The sequence below is a fragment of the Ranitomeya imitator genome, chromosome 3 (assembly GCF_032444005.1).
Source record: "Ranitomeya imitator isolate aRanImi1 chromosome 3, aRanImi1.pri, whole genome shotgun sequence".
In the NCBI taxonomy this organism is placed as follows: Eukaryota; Metazoa; Chordata; class Amphibia; order Anura; family Dendrobatidae; genus Ranitomeya; species Ranitomeya imitator.
The window spans coordinates 585,568,935-585,586,259 of NC_091284.1; the positions used below are offsets into that span (position 1 = coordinate 585,568,935).

The 17,325-nt window shown below is 41.0% G+C and overlaps 1 protein-coding gene across 2 annotated transcripts in view; it reads left to right on the forward strand.

Annotated features, from left to right (window-relative positions):
* Nucleotides 1–17,325, forward strand: part of ABCC4 (ATP binding cassette subfamily C member 4 (PEL blood group)) — a 440,057-nt gene that overhangs the window by 312,490 nt on the left and 110,242 nt on the right. For both annotated transcript variants that reach the window (XM_069758043.1, XM_069758042.1), the window contains exons 24-26: nucleotides 5,245–5,345; nucleotides 8,146–8,337; nucleotides 9,477–9,632. In XM_069758043.1, the coding sequence (XP_069614144.1) occupies nucleotides 5,245–5,345; nucleotides 8,146–8,337; nucleotides 9,477–9,632 (449 nt within the window). The remainder of the gene's footprint in view (nucleotides 1–5,244; nucleotides 5,346–8,145; nucleotides 8,338–9,476; nucleotides 9,633–17,325) is intronic.

Here is a 17,325-nt window from a genome sequence, read left to right on the forward strand (position 1 = left end):
AAATTTGGTGAAGATTCACAAGTGGACTGCTGCTGGAGTCATTGCTTCAAGAGCCACCATGCACAGCCATATCCAGTACATGGGCTACAAGTGTCCTTTTCCTTGTGTCAAGCCACTCATGACCAATACACGCCTTAAGAGTCTTACCAGTGCCACGGAGAAAAAGACCTGGACTGTTGCTCAGTGGTCCAAGGTGTTGTTTTCAGATGAAATTAAATTTTGCATTTCATTTGGAAATCAAGATCCCAGAGTCTGGAGGAAGAGTGGAGAGGGACACAATCCAAGCTGCTTGAGGTCTAGTGTGAAGTTTCCAAAATCAGTGATGGTTTGGGGAGTCATGTCATCTACTGGTGTAGGTCCACTGTGTTTTATCAAGACCAAAGTCAGCACAGCTGTACCAGGAAATTTTAGAGCACTTCAAGCTTCCCTCTACCGACAAGCTTTTTGGAGATGGAATTTTAATTATTCAGCAGGACTTGGCACCTGTCCACACTGCCAAAAGTACCAATGCCAATTTAAAAACAACAGTATAACTGTGCTTGATTGGCCAGCAAACTCGCCTGACCTTAACCCCATAGGGGAACCTATGGGGTATTGTATTGCCAAGAGGAAGATGAGACACCAGACCCAACAATGCAGACGAGCTGAAGGCTGCTATCAAAGCAACCTGGGCTTCCATAACTCCTCAGCAGTGCCACAGGCTGATTGCCTTCATGCCACGCCGCATTTGGGCCCTGAGATATATTTTGTAGGTGATCAGAAGATTATATTGTATCTTAAAGGGAACCTGTCATCAGGTTTGGCCAGTGTAAGATGTGGCCACCACATTTATTGCTTATCTACTGCATTCTATAATGCTGTATATAAGCCCCCGATCCTACCTGAAAGATAAAAAAAATAAGTTTTATTATGCTCACCTGCGGGGCAGTCTGGTGGGTGTTGCAGGTCTGAGTCCGGCACCACCCATCTTCTTGCGATGCCGCCCTCCTGCTTGCTTCACAGGCTCCCCGCATTGCACTCCTGCGCAGGCGTACTTATCTACCCTGTTGAGGGCAGACCAAAGTACTGCAGTGCGCAGGCGCTGGGCTTCTCTGATCTGTCCCGGCGCCTGCGAACTGCAGTACTTTCGTCTGCCCTCAACAGGGTAGATAAGTACGCCTGCACAGGAGCGTGAAGCTGGGAAGCCTGTGAAGCAAGCAGGAGGGCGGCATCGCAAGAAGTTCGGAGGCGCCGGACCGGACCGCCCCACAGGTGAGTATAATAAAACTAATTTTTCTTATATTTCAGGTCGGATCGGGGACTTACCTACAGCATTATAGAATGCTGTAGATAAGCCCTGAAAAGCGGTGGCCGTATCTTATATCGGCCAAACCTGGAGACAGGTTCGCTTTAAACAACATTAACAAATGCTCACCTCCTTTTCCCCTTTCCTTTGTATTCTGGAATAGGAATGTGGTTGAAGGAAGAGAATAATATCTTTGTAAAACATTTCTTATTGTGGAAGAAATTAAATAAATAATATAAAAAAAAAAAAACTAAAAAGAAACCCTCACAAAATGATTATAATTCAACTAGATGGTGGCCCGATTCTAACGCATCGGGTATTCTAGAATATGCATGTCCACGTAGTATATTGCACAGCCCACGTAGTATATTGCCCAGCCACGTAGTATATTGCCCAGCCACGTAGTATATTGCCCAGCCACGTAGTATATTGCCCAGCCACGTAGTATATTGCCCAGCCACGTAGTATATTGCCCAGCCACGTAGTATATTGCCCAGCCACGTAGTATATTGCCCAGCCACGTAGTATATTGCCCAGCCACGTAGTATATTGCCCAGCCACGTAGTATATTGCCCAGCCACGTAGTACCGTATATTGCCCAGCCACGTAGTGCATTGTCCAGCCACGTAGTATATTGCCCAGCGATGTACTATATTGCCCAACCACGTAGTATATTGCCCAGTCACGTAGTATATTGCCTAGTCACGTAGTATATTTCCCAACCACGAAGTATATTGCCCAGTGACGTATATTGCCCAGTTACGTAGTATATTGCCTAGTGACGTAGTATATTGCACAGCAACGTATTACATTGCCCAGTTACGTAGTATACAGCACAGAGCCATGTAGTATATTGCACAGCGACGTAGTATACAGCACAGAGCCACGTAGTATATTGGCCAGTCACGTAGTATATTGCCAGTGACGTAGTATACAGAACAGAGCCACGTAGTATATTGCCTAGTGACGTAGTATAATGCGCAGCCACGTAGTATATTGCCCAGTGACGTAGTATACAGCACAGAGCCACGTAGTATATTGCACAGCGACGTAGTATACAGCACAGAGCCACGTAGTATATTGGCCAGCTACGTAGTATATTGCCCAGCCAGGTTTGTCACAGGTTAAAAAATAAACATATACTCACCTTTCCGGGGCCCCTTGTAGTCCACGGCAGCTTCCGGTCCCAGGGTTGGTATGAGCGCATGACCGTGACGTTCTGGCAGGTCTTTCTAGCGCAGGCGCGCAGGGCCTGTGATGACGTCGCGGTCACATTACCGTGAAGTCATGGCAGGTCCTTCTCGCGCAGGCGTGCAGGGACTGTGATGACGTCGCGGTCACATGACCGTGACATTATGGCAGGTACTTCTCCCATACCATCTTTGCCACCGGAACCTGCAACGGAAGATGGCGGCCTGCGCGAGCGACTACGGAGGGTGAGTATAGCAGGTTTTTTTTTTTTTTTATTATTATTATTATTTTTAACATTACATTTTTTACTATTGATGCCGCATAGGCAGCGTCAATAGTAAAAAGTTGGGGACACACAGGGTTAATAGCAGCGGTAACTGAGTGCGTTACCCGCGGCATAACCCGGTCCGTTACCGCCGGCATTAACCCTGTGTTAGTGGTGACCGGAGGGGAGTATGCGGGTGACAGGCATTGGGCAGTGACTGTGGGGAGTAAGGAGCGGCCATTTTCTTCCGGACAGTGCCTGTCGCTGATTGGTCGCGGCAGCCATGACAGGCAGCTGGCAAGACCAATCAGCGAATGAATATCTGTGACAGAAGGACAGACAGACAGACAGAAGTGACCCTTAGACAATTATATATAAGATACGTCACGAGATTGAATAAATAGCCTATTGAAAGTGTTATAAGGGTTGTCAAGTCACAACCTCTTGAAGACTTATCCATAGGACAGGCCATCAATATCAGATCTGTGGTGTTCCGACACCCAACACCCTGATTGCTTAGCTGTTTTTTCCTCCGGCTACTGAATAGCTCCTAGATCTATACTGTGCAGAATTATTAGGAAAGTTGTATTTTGATCACATGATACTTTTTATACATGTTATTCTACTCCAAGCTGTTCAGGCTTGAGAGCCAACTACCAATTAAGTAAATCAGGTGATGTGCATCTCTGTAATGAGGAGGGGTGTTGTCTAATGACATCAAAACCCTATAAGGTGTGCTTAATTATTAGGCAACTTCCTTTCCTTTGGCAAAATGGGTCAGAAGAGAGATTTGACGGGCCCTGAAAAGTCCAAAATTGCGAAACGTCTTGCAGAGGGATGCAGCAGTCTTGAAATTGCCAAACATTTGAAGCGTGATCACCGAACAATCAAGCGTTTCATGGCAAATAGCCAACAGGGTCGCAAGAAGCGGGTTGGGCAAAAAAGGCGCAAAATAACTACGGTACCCATGAATTGAGGAAAATCAACCATGAAGCTGCCAAGATGCCTTTTTGCCACCAATTTTGCCATATTTCAGAGCTGCAACATTACTGGAGTAACAAAAAGCACAAGGTGTGCAATACTCAGGGACATGGCCAAGGTAAGGAAGGCTGAAAAACGACCACCTTTGAGCAAGAAACATAAGATAAAACGTCAAGACTGGGACAAAAAATATCTTAAGACTGACTTTTCAAAGGTTTTATGGACTGATGAAATGAGTGACTCTTGATGGGCCAGACGGATGGGCCAGAGGCTGGATCAGTAAAGGCCAGAGAGCTCCACTCCGACTCAGACGTCAGCAAGGTGGAGGTGAGGTACTGGTATGGGCTGGTATCATCAAAGATGAACTTGTGGGACCTTTTCGGTTGATGATGGAGTGAAGCTCAACTCCCAGACCTACTGCCAGTTTCTGGAAAACAACTTCTTCAAGCAGTGGTACAGGAAGAAGTCGGGAGAAAAAACATGATTTTCATGCAGGACAATGCTCCATCACATGCCTCCAACTACTCCACAGCGTGGCTGGCCAGTAAAGGTCTCAAAGAAGAAAAAATAATGACATGGCCCCCTTGTTCACCTCTGAACCGCATAGAGAACCTGTGGTCCCTCATAAAATGTGAGATCTACAGGGAGGGAAAACAGTCCACCTCTCGGAACAGTGTCTGGGAGGCTGTGGTGGCTGCTGCACGCAATGTTGGTCGTAAACAGATCAAGCAACTGACAGAATCTATGGATGGAAGGCTGTTGAGTTTCTTCATAAAGAAAGGTGGATATATTGGTCACTAATTTGGGGGGGGGGGTTGTTTTTGCATGTCAGAAATTTTTATTTCAAAATTTTGTGCAGTTATATTGGTTTACCTGGTGAAAATAAGTGAGATGGGAATTTATTTGGTTTTTATTAAGTTGCCTAATAATTCTGCACAGTAATAGTTACCTGCACAAACAGATATCCTCCTAAGATAGCCAAATCTAAAAAAAAAACACTCCAACTTGCAGAAATATTAAGCTTTGATATTTATGAGCCTTTTGGGTTGATTGAGAACATAGTTGTTGATCAATAATAAAAATAATCCTCTAAAATACAACTTGCCTAATAATTCTGCACACAGTGTAGAGCTTTTCTTGACCTGTCCTGCAGAACATAACATTAACCTCTAAACTAATTGTCTACATCCATTGGTCTCCTAGTCAAATACCGCTTGATTGGTGAGTGTTCTGGATGTCCGTGTCCCCAATAAGATGTGACCTGACATTCCCTGTGAGTATTTTTAGTGTGCTGTATATAACCAGTATTGAAATAAATAAGGGCCTTGTAACATTTTTTCTCAATTATGGAATTTATAATGCACAATCTTTCCAAGGAGATACAAACCAGGTGGTTTGAAAAGTGACCTTTCCCCCAACCCTATTCACACTCATGAGCTATAACATGCTAGCAGGCTTATGCCAGAAAATGCAGTTGTATGGACTAAATTTTCCACTTTTTTTTTCTTTTGCGCTGCTTCAGCTCTTGATGCAGGACAGGTTGGTTTGGCGCTGTCTTATGCCATTACAATCATGGGATCCTTCCAGTGGGGAGTAAGGCAAAGTGCAGAAGTTGAAAATCTGGTAAAGTATTTTCCTTAATTTCATTTTATTTTTCACATTATTAGTTATTTCTATTTCAAATGTGACATTCATGAAGCATTGTAAGAATGTAGTATATACTATTGTCTGGATGTATGCTACAGCTGCTTGGTTTAGAGGTTACCAGTGGATTTAATATACGTTACTTGATTCATAGGTATAGAAATGGAAGCGCTGGAAGTTAAAGTGTGAAACCTGGAATTTCTGGGTTATAATAATATAGCGTAATATATCATTATAGTTAGTAAGTAAGGCCGAAAAAAGACATTTGTCCATCCAGTTCAGCCTATATTCCATCATAATAAATCCCCAGATTATTTAATATTAGTTTTTAATTATTATTCTACCAGTAGGTTCTCATATTGTTACTTCTAAAAATGTTTTCTGACCTTTTGTAGAATATTTTAAGATGGAGAAAGTTTGCAGTACACTGAAGCCACAGCCACAGCAGGGTGACTGACATCCCAGCATGTGGCAAACAAAATTATATGCAAAAGAAGGACTGCACATGCAAAAAAATGAAACTTTATTATAAAAATATAGAGCACAAATACAACACAGCGATTAAAACCACCAAAGGTGTATATGATAACATTTCTATGCCCCAGGATTTTGAGCTTGAATAAACCACGTGCTTAAACCAAAATTATGAGTATAGCTATGTAATTGTAGAGCACAAAAAAAAAAACGATCCCTCCCAAGTGCCACAATGTTTCGGAGTTAAACATACGGTGTATGGCTGAAATCATATAGCGAACGTCTGTTGCATGCAGTCTGTGGATCAGGCATTATGTATCAGCTGTCGGGTTCACTTTAAGAGTATTAGGAGGCTGATAAAGAGCTCCTAATTAGACATGATTGAATCTGAACTTAAAAATTCGGGGTTTGTACCAGACAAGCGCTGAACACAGACTTCTCCTAGAAGTCCGTTGGAAAGTTTTGAATTCCGGGGGAAGACAGATTTTTTTTTTTTCCCTGATCCAAAGTTCGGGTCTCCATTGTTTTTCAATTGGGTACAGTTCTTATTATGAGATAAAAGTGCAATTATATAGAATTAATTACAGGTGATGTTCTTTTAGATGAAATCAGTCTTTTTTCCCATTTGTTATATCTAGTCCATTTCATCATGTTACTGATATCACCCCAATTGTAAGCTACTGCCGTATGTGCCCCACTCACCCGCTGTGTGGCATAAAAACAGCGCTTCTCTTAGTGCCCCACATAATAATACTCACCAATGTGTCCCCTTTCAATGTGAAAGGCCTCCTTTATGCCCTCTAGTTGGTAAAATTCGCCGCTAAAAATATTAATACCTTTTGCAATTGCCCCTGAAAAGTGCCCACATTTTGCCGCTTAGAAAGTAGTAATGCCCCCTGTGTGCACCTTTACAATCACAATACTCCGAGTCCCCATAGAAATAATGCTTTACAAGGGCCCACTTAACATTTAATAATGTCCCCCTAGTTTCCAATAATGTCCTCGGAGTCCCCACCCATATAACATAATAATGTCTCCCCAGTCCTCAAATGTACTGATCTTCTATATATATAATTCCCCCACAGCTTCACTATACAAAGTATGATGGGTCCACAGCGCCCCTATACACAGTATGTTGTGCCAACAGCCTTCCTATTTACAGAATAATTCCCCCCCAATTCTTCTATGCACAGTATGATGCCACCCAACTCATATATTCTAAATATGGTGGGCACACCGCTCCCCTATGCACACTGATGCCCCCACAGATCCCCTATACACAGTCTGATGGGTCTAGTGCTCCGCTATGCACAGTATGATGGGCCCACAGTTCCCCTATACATAGTATGATACACCCAAAGCTCCCCTATACACCAGGGCTGTGGATTATGTAAGCCACACCTCCGACTCCTCAATTTCCCTAACTCCGACTCTGACTCCACAGCACTGGAGGAGGAGCTTCACTTCTGAGTATGTACTGTACATAAAGGGCAGCACCGATTCATCTGAGGAACAGGAAGAGAACAGTCATTTCTAGGACATTTCATAACTTTCTCCAATTCCTCTGAAAAAATGGCACATACTGCATTGTACTACTGTACCCAATTTATTATATATTTAGGAGTTGGTCCATTTTATACCGATTCTAAGGGTAAGTTCACACAGGACGTCTTTGCTGCATTTTTTATGCTAATTTTCAGCTGCTTTTTTCAGTACTAGCAAAGCCTATAAGATTTCAGAAATCTCATGCACACACATTGGTTTTTTGTGTGATCAGTATTTTGTGCTTTGCTGTGTTTTTTGGACGTAGACCATGTCACTTCTTTCAGCGTTTTTGCTGCGTTTTTTCACCCATTGACTTGAATGGGCGTTGAAAAAAAACGCAGCAAAAACGCAGGTATCATTATATGCTGTGTTTTTGCTGCTGAAAATTGAAGGACATTAGCCTGGACAAAGAGAAAAAAAAAAGCAACAAAAAACGCACCAAAGCACACCTAAACCTGCGGTTTTTATGCATCTTCTTTCCTGCCAAGAAGATCAGGTTTTGCTGCAGAAAGAAAAAGCAACAAAAAACGCACCAAAACCTGCGTTTTTTATGTATCTTCTTTCCTGCCAAGAAGATCAGGTTTTGCTGCAGAAAAAAAAGCAACAAAAACGCCCTGTGTGAACTTACCCTAACTGTAAAGCTATGTTTTCTTTGAAATGTCGTTTGGGCAGCATGAAATGACTTACAAATTCCCTTCAATGTAATTTTTTAATAAAATATTTAGTAAAACAATGTAACAAAAATATTTCTTTTTTCTAGATGATCTCTGTGGAGAGAGTGATGGAATACACTCAGCTTGAAAAAGAAGCTGCGTGGGAGTCTAAAAAGCGCCCTCCACCAGGCTGGCCAAGTAAGGGCATGATAGCCTTTGAAAATGTCAGCTTTGCGTACAGCTTAGATGGACCACTGGTTCTAAGACATTTAACTGCTCTAATCCGACCAAAAGAAAAGGTAATTCCGAAAAATAGTGGTTTACTTTTTCTGTCTTTGAACTGGATGTCTTCCTTGTAAATGTTGTTTTTCAGAATTTACAGCAAAATAGAATTATCAATATGGCTTTGTTGACAATCTACCCTGTAATGTAAGCAGCCCACTATGAAGGTGATGCCTGCATCAATCTCTGTGGGTAACCAGCCTGTATGGGTGATGGCACTGGGAGTTCTTATAAATAAGCTCTGAGTTTTCTGCTACCTCGGGCTCAATATTAGTGGTCAGTAACTGGATGTTCTGTGGATTTGCTGTTTATTAATTACAGGGGTAATCTAGTTTCAGTACATACAAATCTCTTCACTGAATTATGAAGCGTTACATTTCTACGTGCATTTAGTGTGTTGTCATACAGACTGAGTGTAATAATACCATATACAACCCATAGACAAGGATGTACCAATACTAGATACAGCCGATAGACAAGGATTTACAAATACCAGATACAGCCCATGGACAAGAGTGTACTAATGACAAATAAATCACATAAATAAGGTGTACCAATACCAGACACAGCCCATAGGCAAACGAGTACTAACACCAGATACCACCACCAGAGCTGCCGCACCCCCGACCTTCTGTCTCTTCCCCATTATCCCATGGAATGTAAGTCTGCAAGGACAGGGTCCTCTCCCCTCTGTACCAGTCTGTTATTGTAAATTTATTTACTGTTAACGATATCTATAACTCTGTACGTAACCCCTTTCTCATGTACAGCACGATGAAATTAATGGTGCTATATAAATAATAATAATAAGGGTATCTCAATATCATATACAGCCCATAGACAAGGATGTACTAATGTCTGGTATATCCTAGAGACAAGCGTGTACGTATACCAGATGCAAAGCATAGAAAGGTAGTACTAACACCAGACAGAGTCCTTAGACCAAGGATGTTCCAATACTAGATACAGCTCAAAGACCAATGATGTACCAATACCAGAGACATCCCATAGAATAAGGTTGTGCCAATAGACCAAGGGTATACAAATGCCAGATGCAACCCAACTGTGTACCAATACCATTTACAGCCTGTAGACAGGAATAGATCTATGTGCATTGCTGTTGATTTTTAGGTTGATGGTTCTAACTGATTTTCAGGTTGGAATAGTGGGAAGAACTGGAGCTGGAAAGAGTTCCCTCATTGCTGCTCTATTCCGTCTTGCTGAACCTGAAGGAAAAATTTGGATTGATAAAATTTTGACATCAGACTTGGGCCTGCATGATTTGAGGAAGGGAATGTCCATTATACCCCAGGTATGTTTTCAATGTGGTTTGTGAGACTTTTTTTCCTGCCAAAGAATGAAGAAGGCATCCAGTATGTTGGTTTCACAAATATTTATGCAAAGTGATATGAATAGCCATGAGTACAGATGTCATATAATACGTATTTCTCATGAAAAAAGGTATAATGTGCAAAATATCTGCCTTTTTTTCGGAGCCATGTAATTTTAAGGACCCTTTAAATAACGCAATCCCATGTGTCATATAGGTATTAAAAAACGAATTATCTGTCACATTAAGGTTTCTTGAGTGACTTAAACTTTCTTCTACAATTGAAATACATGTAGAGTTTGGTAAGGAGTTGCATGACTTCCAGGGTCTCCTGTTGCCTTTATTGATCAGCTTTGAGCTGAGTTGCAGTACAGTGAGCAGTATCAGTATATGATTGAAAGCCTTATCTGCATCTTCGACCTGACTGATCTGCTTTAAGTTCTTTCCTTCTTCCTGCAAAAAGAAAAAAAGGTAATTTAATTAACTGCATGAGTATAGGTAAAGGTACCTTCACACTGAGCAACTTTACAACGAGAACTACAGCGATCCGTGACGTTGCAGCGTCCTGGATAGCGATCTCGTTGTGTTTGACACGCAGCAGCGATCTGGATCCTGCTGTGACATCGCTGGTCGTAGCTGAAAGTCCAGAACTTTATTTGGTCGTCAGGTCGGCGTGATTCGTCATGTTTGACAGCAAAAGCAACGATGCCAGCAATGTTTTTTTCACAGAGCTAACAACCAGCGAGAACGATAAGTACGTCACTGGACCGCTCATACATCGTTCTGGAGTTGCTGTGTTTGACATCTCTACAGCGACCTAACAGCGACGCTCCAGCGATCTAGTTTAGGTCGGATCGTTGTGTATATCGCTGGAGCGTCGCTAAATGTGACCGTACCTTAAGTTTACTCAAAAACATATTGTTTGGTCATACACAGAGAAGAGCAACATTAAAAGCACTGACGGATGATTTATAGTCTGAAATTGGACATGTTGGATTAATATTTGCTGCCAAATTTGTTTGGGGCTCCCATACATATTAGTCTGTTGGCAGAAAATGGCTTGGTTTAACTAACAGCCAAGCTCAATGTAGCAACATCCCAACAAACGGTATCAGCACTGTTCCTGGCTTTTCAAACCTTTAGATGCCATAATCAATAGCAACCACAACATCCAGATCATTGTGAGAGGGATGGGGCTCCATCGGCACCCCCGTGGTGCGATCATGGTGGGCAAGTGACTGCCATGGCTATTGGAACTCTGACAATGACTTCTGTGTCTGCAGATATTGTGGCCTGTTAGTGCAAAACTTACAGGAATAATGCATGTAATAATGAGTATTGCAGTGTATCACACCAGTCTTTGGAATATTCAGTGTTCAAGACACTAGTGCTCAAGAGACTATGTAAAAAGGTGAAAAAAATGTGACTCACCCCTACAAAATTATGATCGAAAAATAAAAAAGCGCATTTATTATGTAAAAACAAAAATAACCCCAAAAATTCTCATTTTGTATTATTACATTCAGAAAGACTTTTACTATAAAACTGTTACATTAGTTAACCTGTGCAATAAATAAATGAAACACAGGGCAAAATACTCTGTATTATCATCATACCACCTAACGAAAAGTGGAATAAAAGACGATCAAAAGGTTATATGTAAAGAAAAATAAAACCCCTGAAAACATCAACTACTGCTTTGGCTCCTCAGGGGCTCCGCAAATACGACATGGTTCTACCAAAATTGAGTTCCCAATGGCAAATGACGCTACTTCCATTTCCGATTGCGATCATGTACCCAAACAGTAGGTCAGTGCATTGCTGCATTCTAGAGATTTTTCGTACTAAAATTTGGACGCCATTTCCTCCTCATACTCCTTGTGAAAATTAAAAAAATTAGGGCTAAAGCAACATCTTAGTCGAAAGAAGTTACTTATCGTTTCCACAATCTAGGATTTACATTTTTTGTAAAACACATGTGGGTTCAAAATGTTCACCACACCATAAGATGAATGCAATAAAAGGGGCGCAGTTTCAAAAATGGAGTACGTTTTTGGGATCTCTCTTGTTTTGGCATCTCCTAGGCTCTCCTAAATGGCGGCCATAATCTATTCCAACTTAAATTGTATAACTGGAGTCAAATTGTGCTCATTCTCTTCCAAGCCCTGTTCCAAAATATTGGTTTCTGACCACTTTTATAGTGAGTTGCCACGTTTGTGAGAAATTGTATATATAAAAAAAATTGGGCTCCATTGTCTGTTTAAACCTTGTCAAAAAGGATAGTTTAGGGATAAAGCAACATTTTATCAGAAAAAAAAACACTTTTTCATTTTCACAACAGAATATTATACAAATTCATTTGATGCTCCTATGGCTTCAAACTGATCATTGCACACCTACGTGAATTCTTTAATGGGTGTAGTTTCTAAATTAGGGTCTCTTTTGGGTGGTTTCTGGTATTTTGGCATCTAAGGGGCTCTTCAAAAGTGAGGAGGTATGGTCTTTTGGAAGGAAGAAGTCATGTGCCAGCCCTCTGTACTGGCCACACATACAGTGCCTTGCGAAAGTATTCGGCTCCCTGGAACTTTTCAACCTTTTCCCACATATCATGCTTCAAACGTAAAGATACCAAATGTAATTTTTTTGGTTAAGAATCAGCAACAAGTGGAACACAATTGTGAAGTTGAATTAAATTTATTGGTTATTTTTAAATTTGTGGAAATTCAAAACTGAAAAGTGGGGCGTGCAATATTATTCGGCCCCTTAAACTTAATACTTTGTTGCGCCATCTTTTGCTGCGATTACAGCTGCAAGTCGCTTGGGGTATGTCTCTATCAGTTTTGTACATCGAGAGACTGAAATTCTTGCCTATTCTTCCTTGGCTCGAGCTCAGTGAGGTTTGATAGAGATCATTTGTGAACAGCAGTTTTCAGCTCTTTCCACAAATTCTCCATTGGATTGAGGTCTGGACTTTGACTTGGCCATTCTAACACCTGGATACGTTTATTTGTGAACCATTCCATTGTAGATTTTGCCTTATGTTTGGGATCATTGTCTTGTTGGAAGACAAATCTCAGTCCCAGTCTCAGGTCTTTTGCAGACTCCAACAGGTTTTCTTCAAGTATGGTCCTGTATTTGGCTCCATCCATCTTCCCATCAATTTTAACCATCTTCTCTGTGCCTGCTGAAGAAAAGCAGGCCCAAACCATGATGCTGCTACCACCATGTTTGACAGTGGGGATGGTGAGTTCAGGGTGATGAGCTGTGTTGCCTTTGCCTTTACGCCAAACATATCGTTTGGCATTGTTGCCAAAAAGTTTGATTTTGGTTTCATCTGAAACCAGAGCACCTTCTTCCACATGTTTGGTGTGTTTCCCAGGTGGCTTGTTGCAAACTTTAAACAACACTTTTTATGGATATCTCTGAGAAATGGCTTTCTTCTTGCCACTCTTCCATAAAGGCCAGATTTATGCAGTGTACGACTGATTGTTGTCCTATGGATAGACTGTGTCACCTCAGCTGGAGATCTCTCCAGTTCATCCAGAGTGATCATGGGCCTCTTGGATGCATCTCTGATCAGTCTTCTCCTTGTTTGAGATGAACGTTAAGATGGACAGCCGGGTCTTGGTAGATTTGCAGTTGTATGATACTCCTTACATTTCAATATGATCGCTTGCACAGTGCTCCTTTGGATGTTTAAAGTTTTGGAAATCATTTTGTATCCAAATCAGGCTTTAAACTTCTCCACAACAGTATCACGGACCTGCCTGTTGTGTTTCTTGGTCTTCACGATGCTCTCTGTGCTTCAATCAGAACCCTGAGACTATCACAGAGCAGGTGCATTTATACGGAGACTAGATTACACACAGGTGGATTATACAGTTATATGAAAAAGTTTTGGCACCCCTATTAATCTTAAGCTTAATGTTTTATAAAAATTGTTTTTTTTGGAAACAGCTATTTCAGTTTCATATATCTAATAACTGTTGGACACAGTAATGTTTCTGCCTTGGGCAGTACTATATACTACATGGCTGCTATATACTACGTGGACAGTACTATATACTACATGACTGCTATATACTACGTGGGCAGTACTAGATACTACATGGCTGCTATATACTACGTGGACAGTACTGTATACTACATGGCTGCTATATACTACATGGCCAGTACTATATACTACATGGCTGCTATATACTATGTGGACAGTACTATATACTACATGGCTGCTATATACTACGTGGGCAGTACTATATACTACATGGCTGCTATATACTACGTGGGACTGGCCAATATACTACGTGTTTGTGCTGTATACTACGTGGCTCTGTGCTGTATACTAGGTCGCTGTGCAATATACTATGTGGCTGGGCAATATACTACGTCACTGGGCAATATACTACGTGGCTGGGCAATATACTACGTGGCTGGGCAATATACTACGTGGCTGGGCAATATAGTACGTGACTGGGCAATATACTACGTGGACATGCATATTCTAGAATACCCGATGCGTTAGAATCGGGCCACCATCTAGTATCTAATAACTGTTGGACACAGTAATGTTTCTGCCTTGAAATGAGGTTTATTGTACAGAAAATGTGCAATCTGCATTCAAACAAAATTTGACAGGTGCATAAGTATGGGCGCCCTTATCATGTTCTTGTTTTAAATACTCCTACCTACTTTTTACTGACTTACTAAAGCACTTTTTTTGGTTTTCTAACCTCATTGAGCTTTGAACTTCATAGCCAGGTGTATGCAATCATGAGAAAAGCTACTTAAAGTGGCCACTTGCAAGTTGTTCTCCTGTTTGAATCTCCTCTGAAGAGAGGCATCATGGGCTCCTCAAAACAACTGTCTAATGATCTGAAAACAAAGATTATTCAACATAGTTGTTCAGGGGAAGGATACAAAAAGCTGCCTCAGAGATTTAACCTGTCAATTTCCACTGTGAGGAACATAGTAAGGAAATGGAAGAACACAGGTACAGTTCTTGTTAAGGCCAGAAGTGGCAGGCCGAGAAAAACATCAGAAAGGCAGAGAAGAAGAATGGTGAGATCAGTCAAGGACAATCCTCAGACCACCTCCAGAGAGCTGCAGCATCAACTTGCTGCCGATGATGTTACTGTGCATCGGTCAACTATACAACACACTTTGCACAAGGAGAAGCTGTATGGGAGAGTGATGCGAAAGAAGCCGTTTCTGCAAGCACGCCACAAACAGTCGGCTGAGGTATGCAAAAGCACATTTGGAGAAGCCAATTTCTTTTTGGAAGAAGGTCCTGTGGACTGATGAAACCAAGATTGAGTTGTTTGGTCATACAAAAAGGCGTTATGCATGGCGGCCAAAAAGCACAGCATTCCAAGAAAAACACTTGCTACCCACAGTAAAATTTGGTGGAGGTTCCATCATGCTTTGGGGCTGTGTGGCCAATGCCGGCACCGGGAATCTTTTTAAAGTTGAGGGACGCATGGATTCCTCTCAGTATCAGCAGATTCTTGACAATAATGTTCATGAATCAGTGACAAAGTTGAAGTTACGCAGAGAATGGATCTTTCAGCAAGACAATGATCCAAAACACCGCTCCAAATCTACTCAGGCATTCATGCAGAGGAACAATTACACTGTTCTGAAAGTGCCATCCCAGTCCCCAGACCTGAATATCATTGAACATCTGTGGGATCATTTGAAGAGGGCTGTCCATGCTCGGTGACCATCAAACTTAACCCTGCTGTTCTGTTCGGGTCATAGTGACCCGAACAGACTTTTTGCGGCCCTGTAGATTTTTTTCTGTAAGTCTATAAAACTTGAGACTCCTTGACTTTTCCTCATTTGGGGGGACCTACCTATGAGTATTTTTTTTTTTCCTTTACTTTTTGCTACACGCAAAAAGTTACACTTGTTGTGTTCGGGTCATAGTGACCCGACATCGTTTTTTACAGCTGTGAGGCCATATTTTCAGTGAAATAAAGGAGTTATAACCTCAGTTGGGTCTATTTATTGCATCTACTATTGTATATCAATTGATTTATTTCCTAAATTGTTTCAATGGGGTCGTACACGCGCTCTACCGGGGGTATGCATTGAGATCTGCGCACCATAAAAATGGCTTTATATTGATTATTTTTGGTGCGCAGTCTATTCTAAAATGTAGAGTGCATCCGGAGAGATCACTAGGTGTGCACTACACGTGTATATTATGCGCAGAACGGACTGCTCAGAACGCGCTGTCTAAGATGTTTTTTTTTGTAAAGCTGAGCTGTAAAGTCTTGCAAATAATTTTTTTTGCTAAGTAAGTCTGTCTTCCTGGCTTATCTGCTTGTTTTCAGAAGGGTTCTTATCTTCTCTGCTCTTATCAGTACACATATGCTAGCCCAGACATGTTACCTTTCAGTTTCCTTGGAGAGCAGCTGTGTGCTTCTACCCCCATGGCCTCTTCCGGCATCAAAGGAAAAAGATGCAGCTATTGCCCTTCTACTTGTGACAACAAGACGAGTATAACATGTTCTGGCTGTAAAACATTTCTATGCAAAAATCATGTGTATTGTTTTTCATGCAAGAATCCGTAAATTTATATGATCATGTAAATATATTCACATTGTAATGTTTATTATCTTTCATTTTTTATCACAAAATGTTTGATTTGATTGTTTTGTTTTTTTGTTTTTTTTACAAAATATGTGTAGTTTTCTATTTTTGTTTTGCTCATTGGATGGATCTGTTTTTTCAGAATAAAAACAAAAAAAAAAGATTTCTAGTTCATTTTTCTTTTTTTTTTACTACCAAACATGTTCACAAACAGTCTAGTAAGCAAAAAGTATAAAAAAAAATGGAGTTAGAGTGTCTAAAATCAAGGCTTAATAAGCCGGGTCATAGTGACCCGGAACACTACAAGTGTATAGTACATGCGAACCAAACAGCAGGGTTAACTGAACTGGAATTGTTTTGTAAAGAGGAATGGTCAAAAATACCTTCATTCAGGATCCAGGAACTCATTAAAAGCTACAGGAAGCGACTAGAAGCTGTTATTTTTGGAAAAGGAGGATCTACTAAACATTAATGTCACTTTTCTGGTGGGGTGCCCATACTTATGCACCTGTCAAATTTTGTTTGAATGCAGATTGCACATTTTCTGTTGCTACAATAAACCTAATTTCAAGGCAGAAACATTACTGTGTCCAACAGTTATTAGATATATGAAACTGAAATAGCTGTTGCAAAAAAAACAATTTTTATAAAACATTAAGCTTAAGATTAATAGGGGTGCCCAAACTTTTTCATATAACTGTATTTATCATCATTAGGCATTTAGGACAGCATTGGATCATTCAGAGATCCACAATGAACTTCTGGAGTGAGTTTGCTGCACTGAAAGTAAAGAGGCCGAATAATATTGCACGCCCCTCTTTTGAGTTTTTGAACTTCCACAAAAAATGTAAAACAACCAATAAATTTCGTTCAACTTCACAATTGTGTTCCACTTGTTGTTGATTCTTCACCAAAAATTTACCTTTGGTATCTTTGTTTGAAGCATGATATGTGGGAAAAGGTTAAAATGTTCCAGGGGGCTGAATACTTTTGCAAGGCACTGTATTTATACATGTAAATCAGATCCCTCTGAGGCGTCTTTTTCTAAGCTATAAAAGACCAACTTTTTCAACCTCTCCTC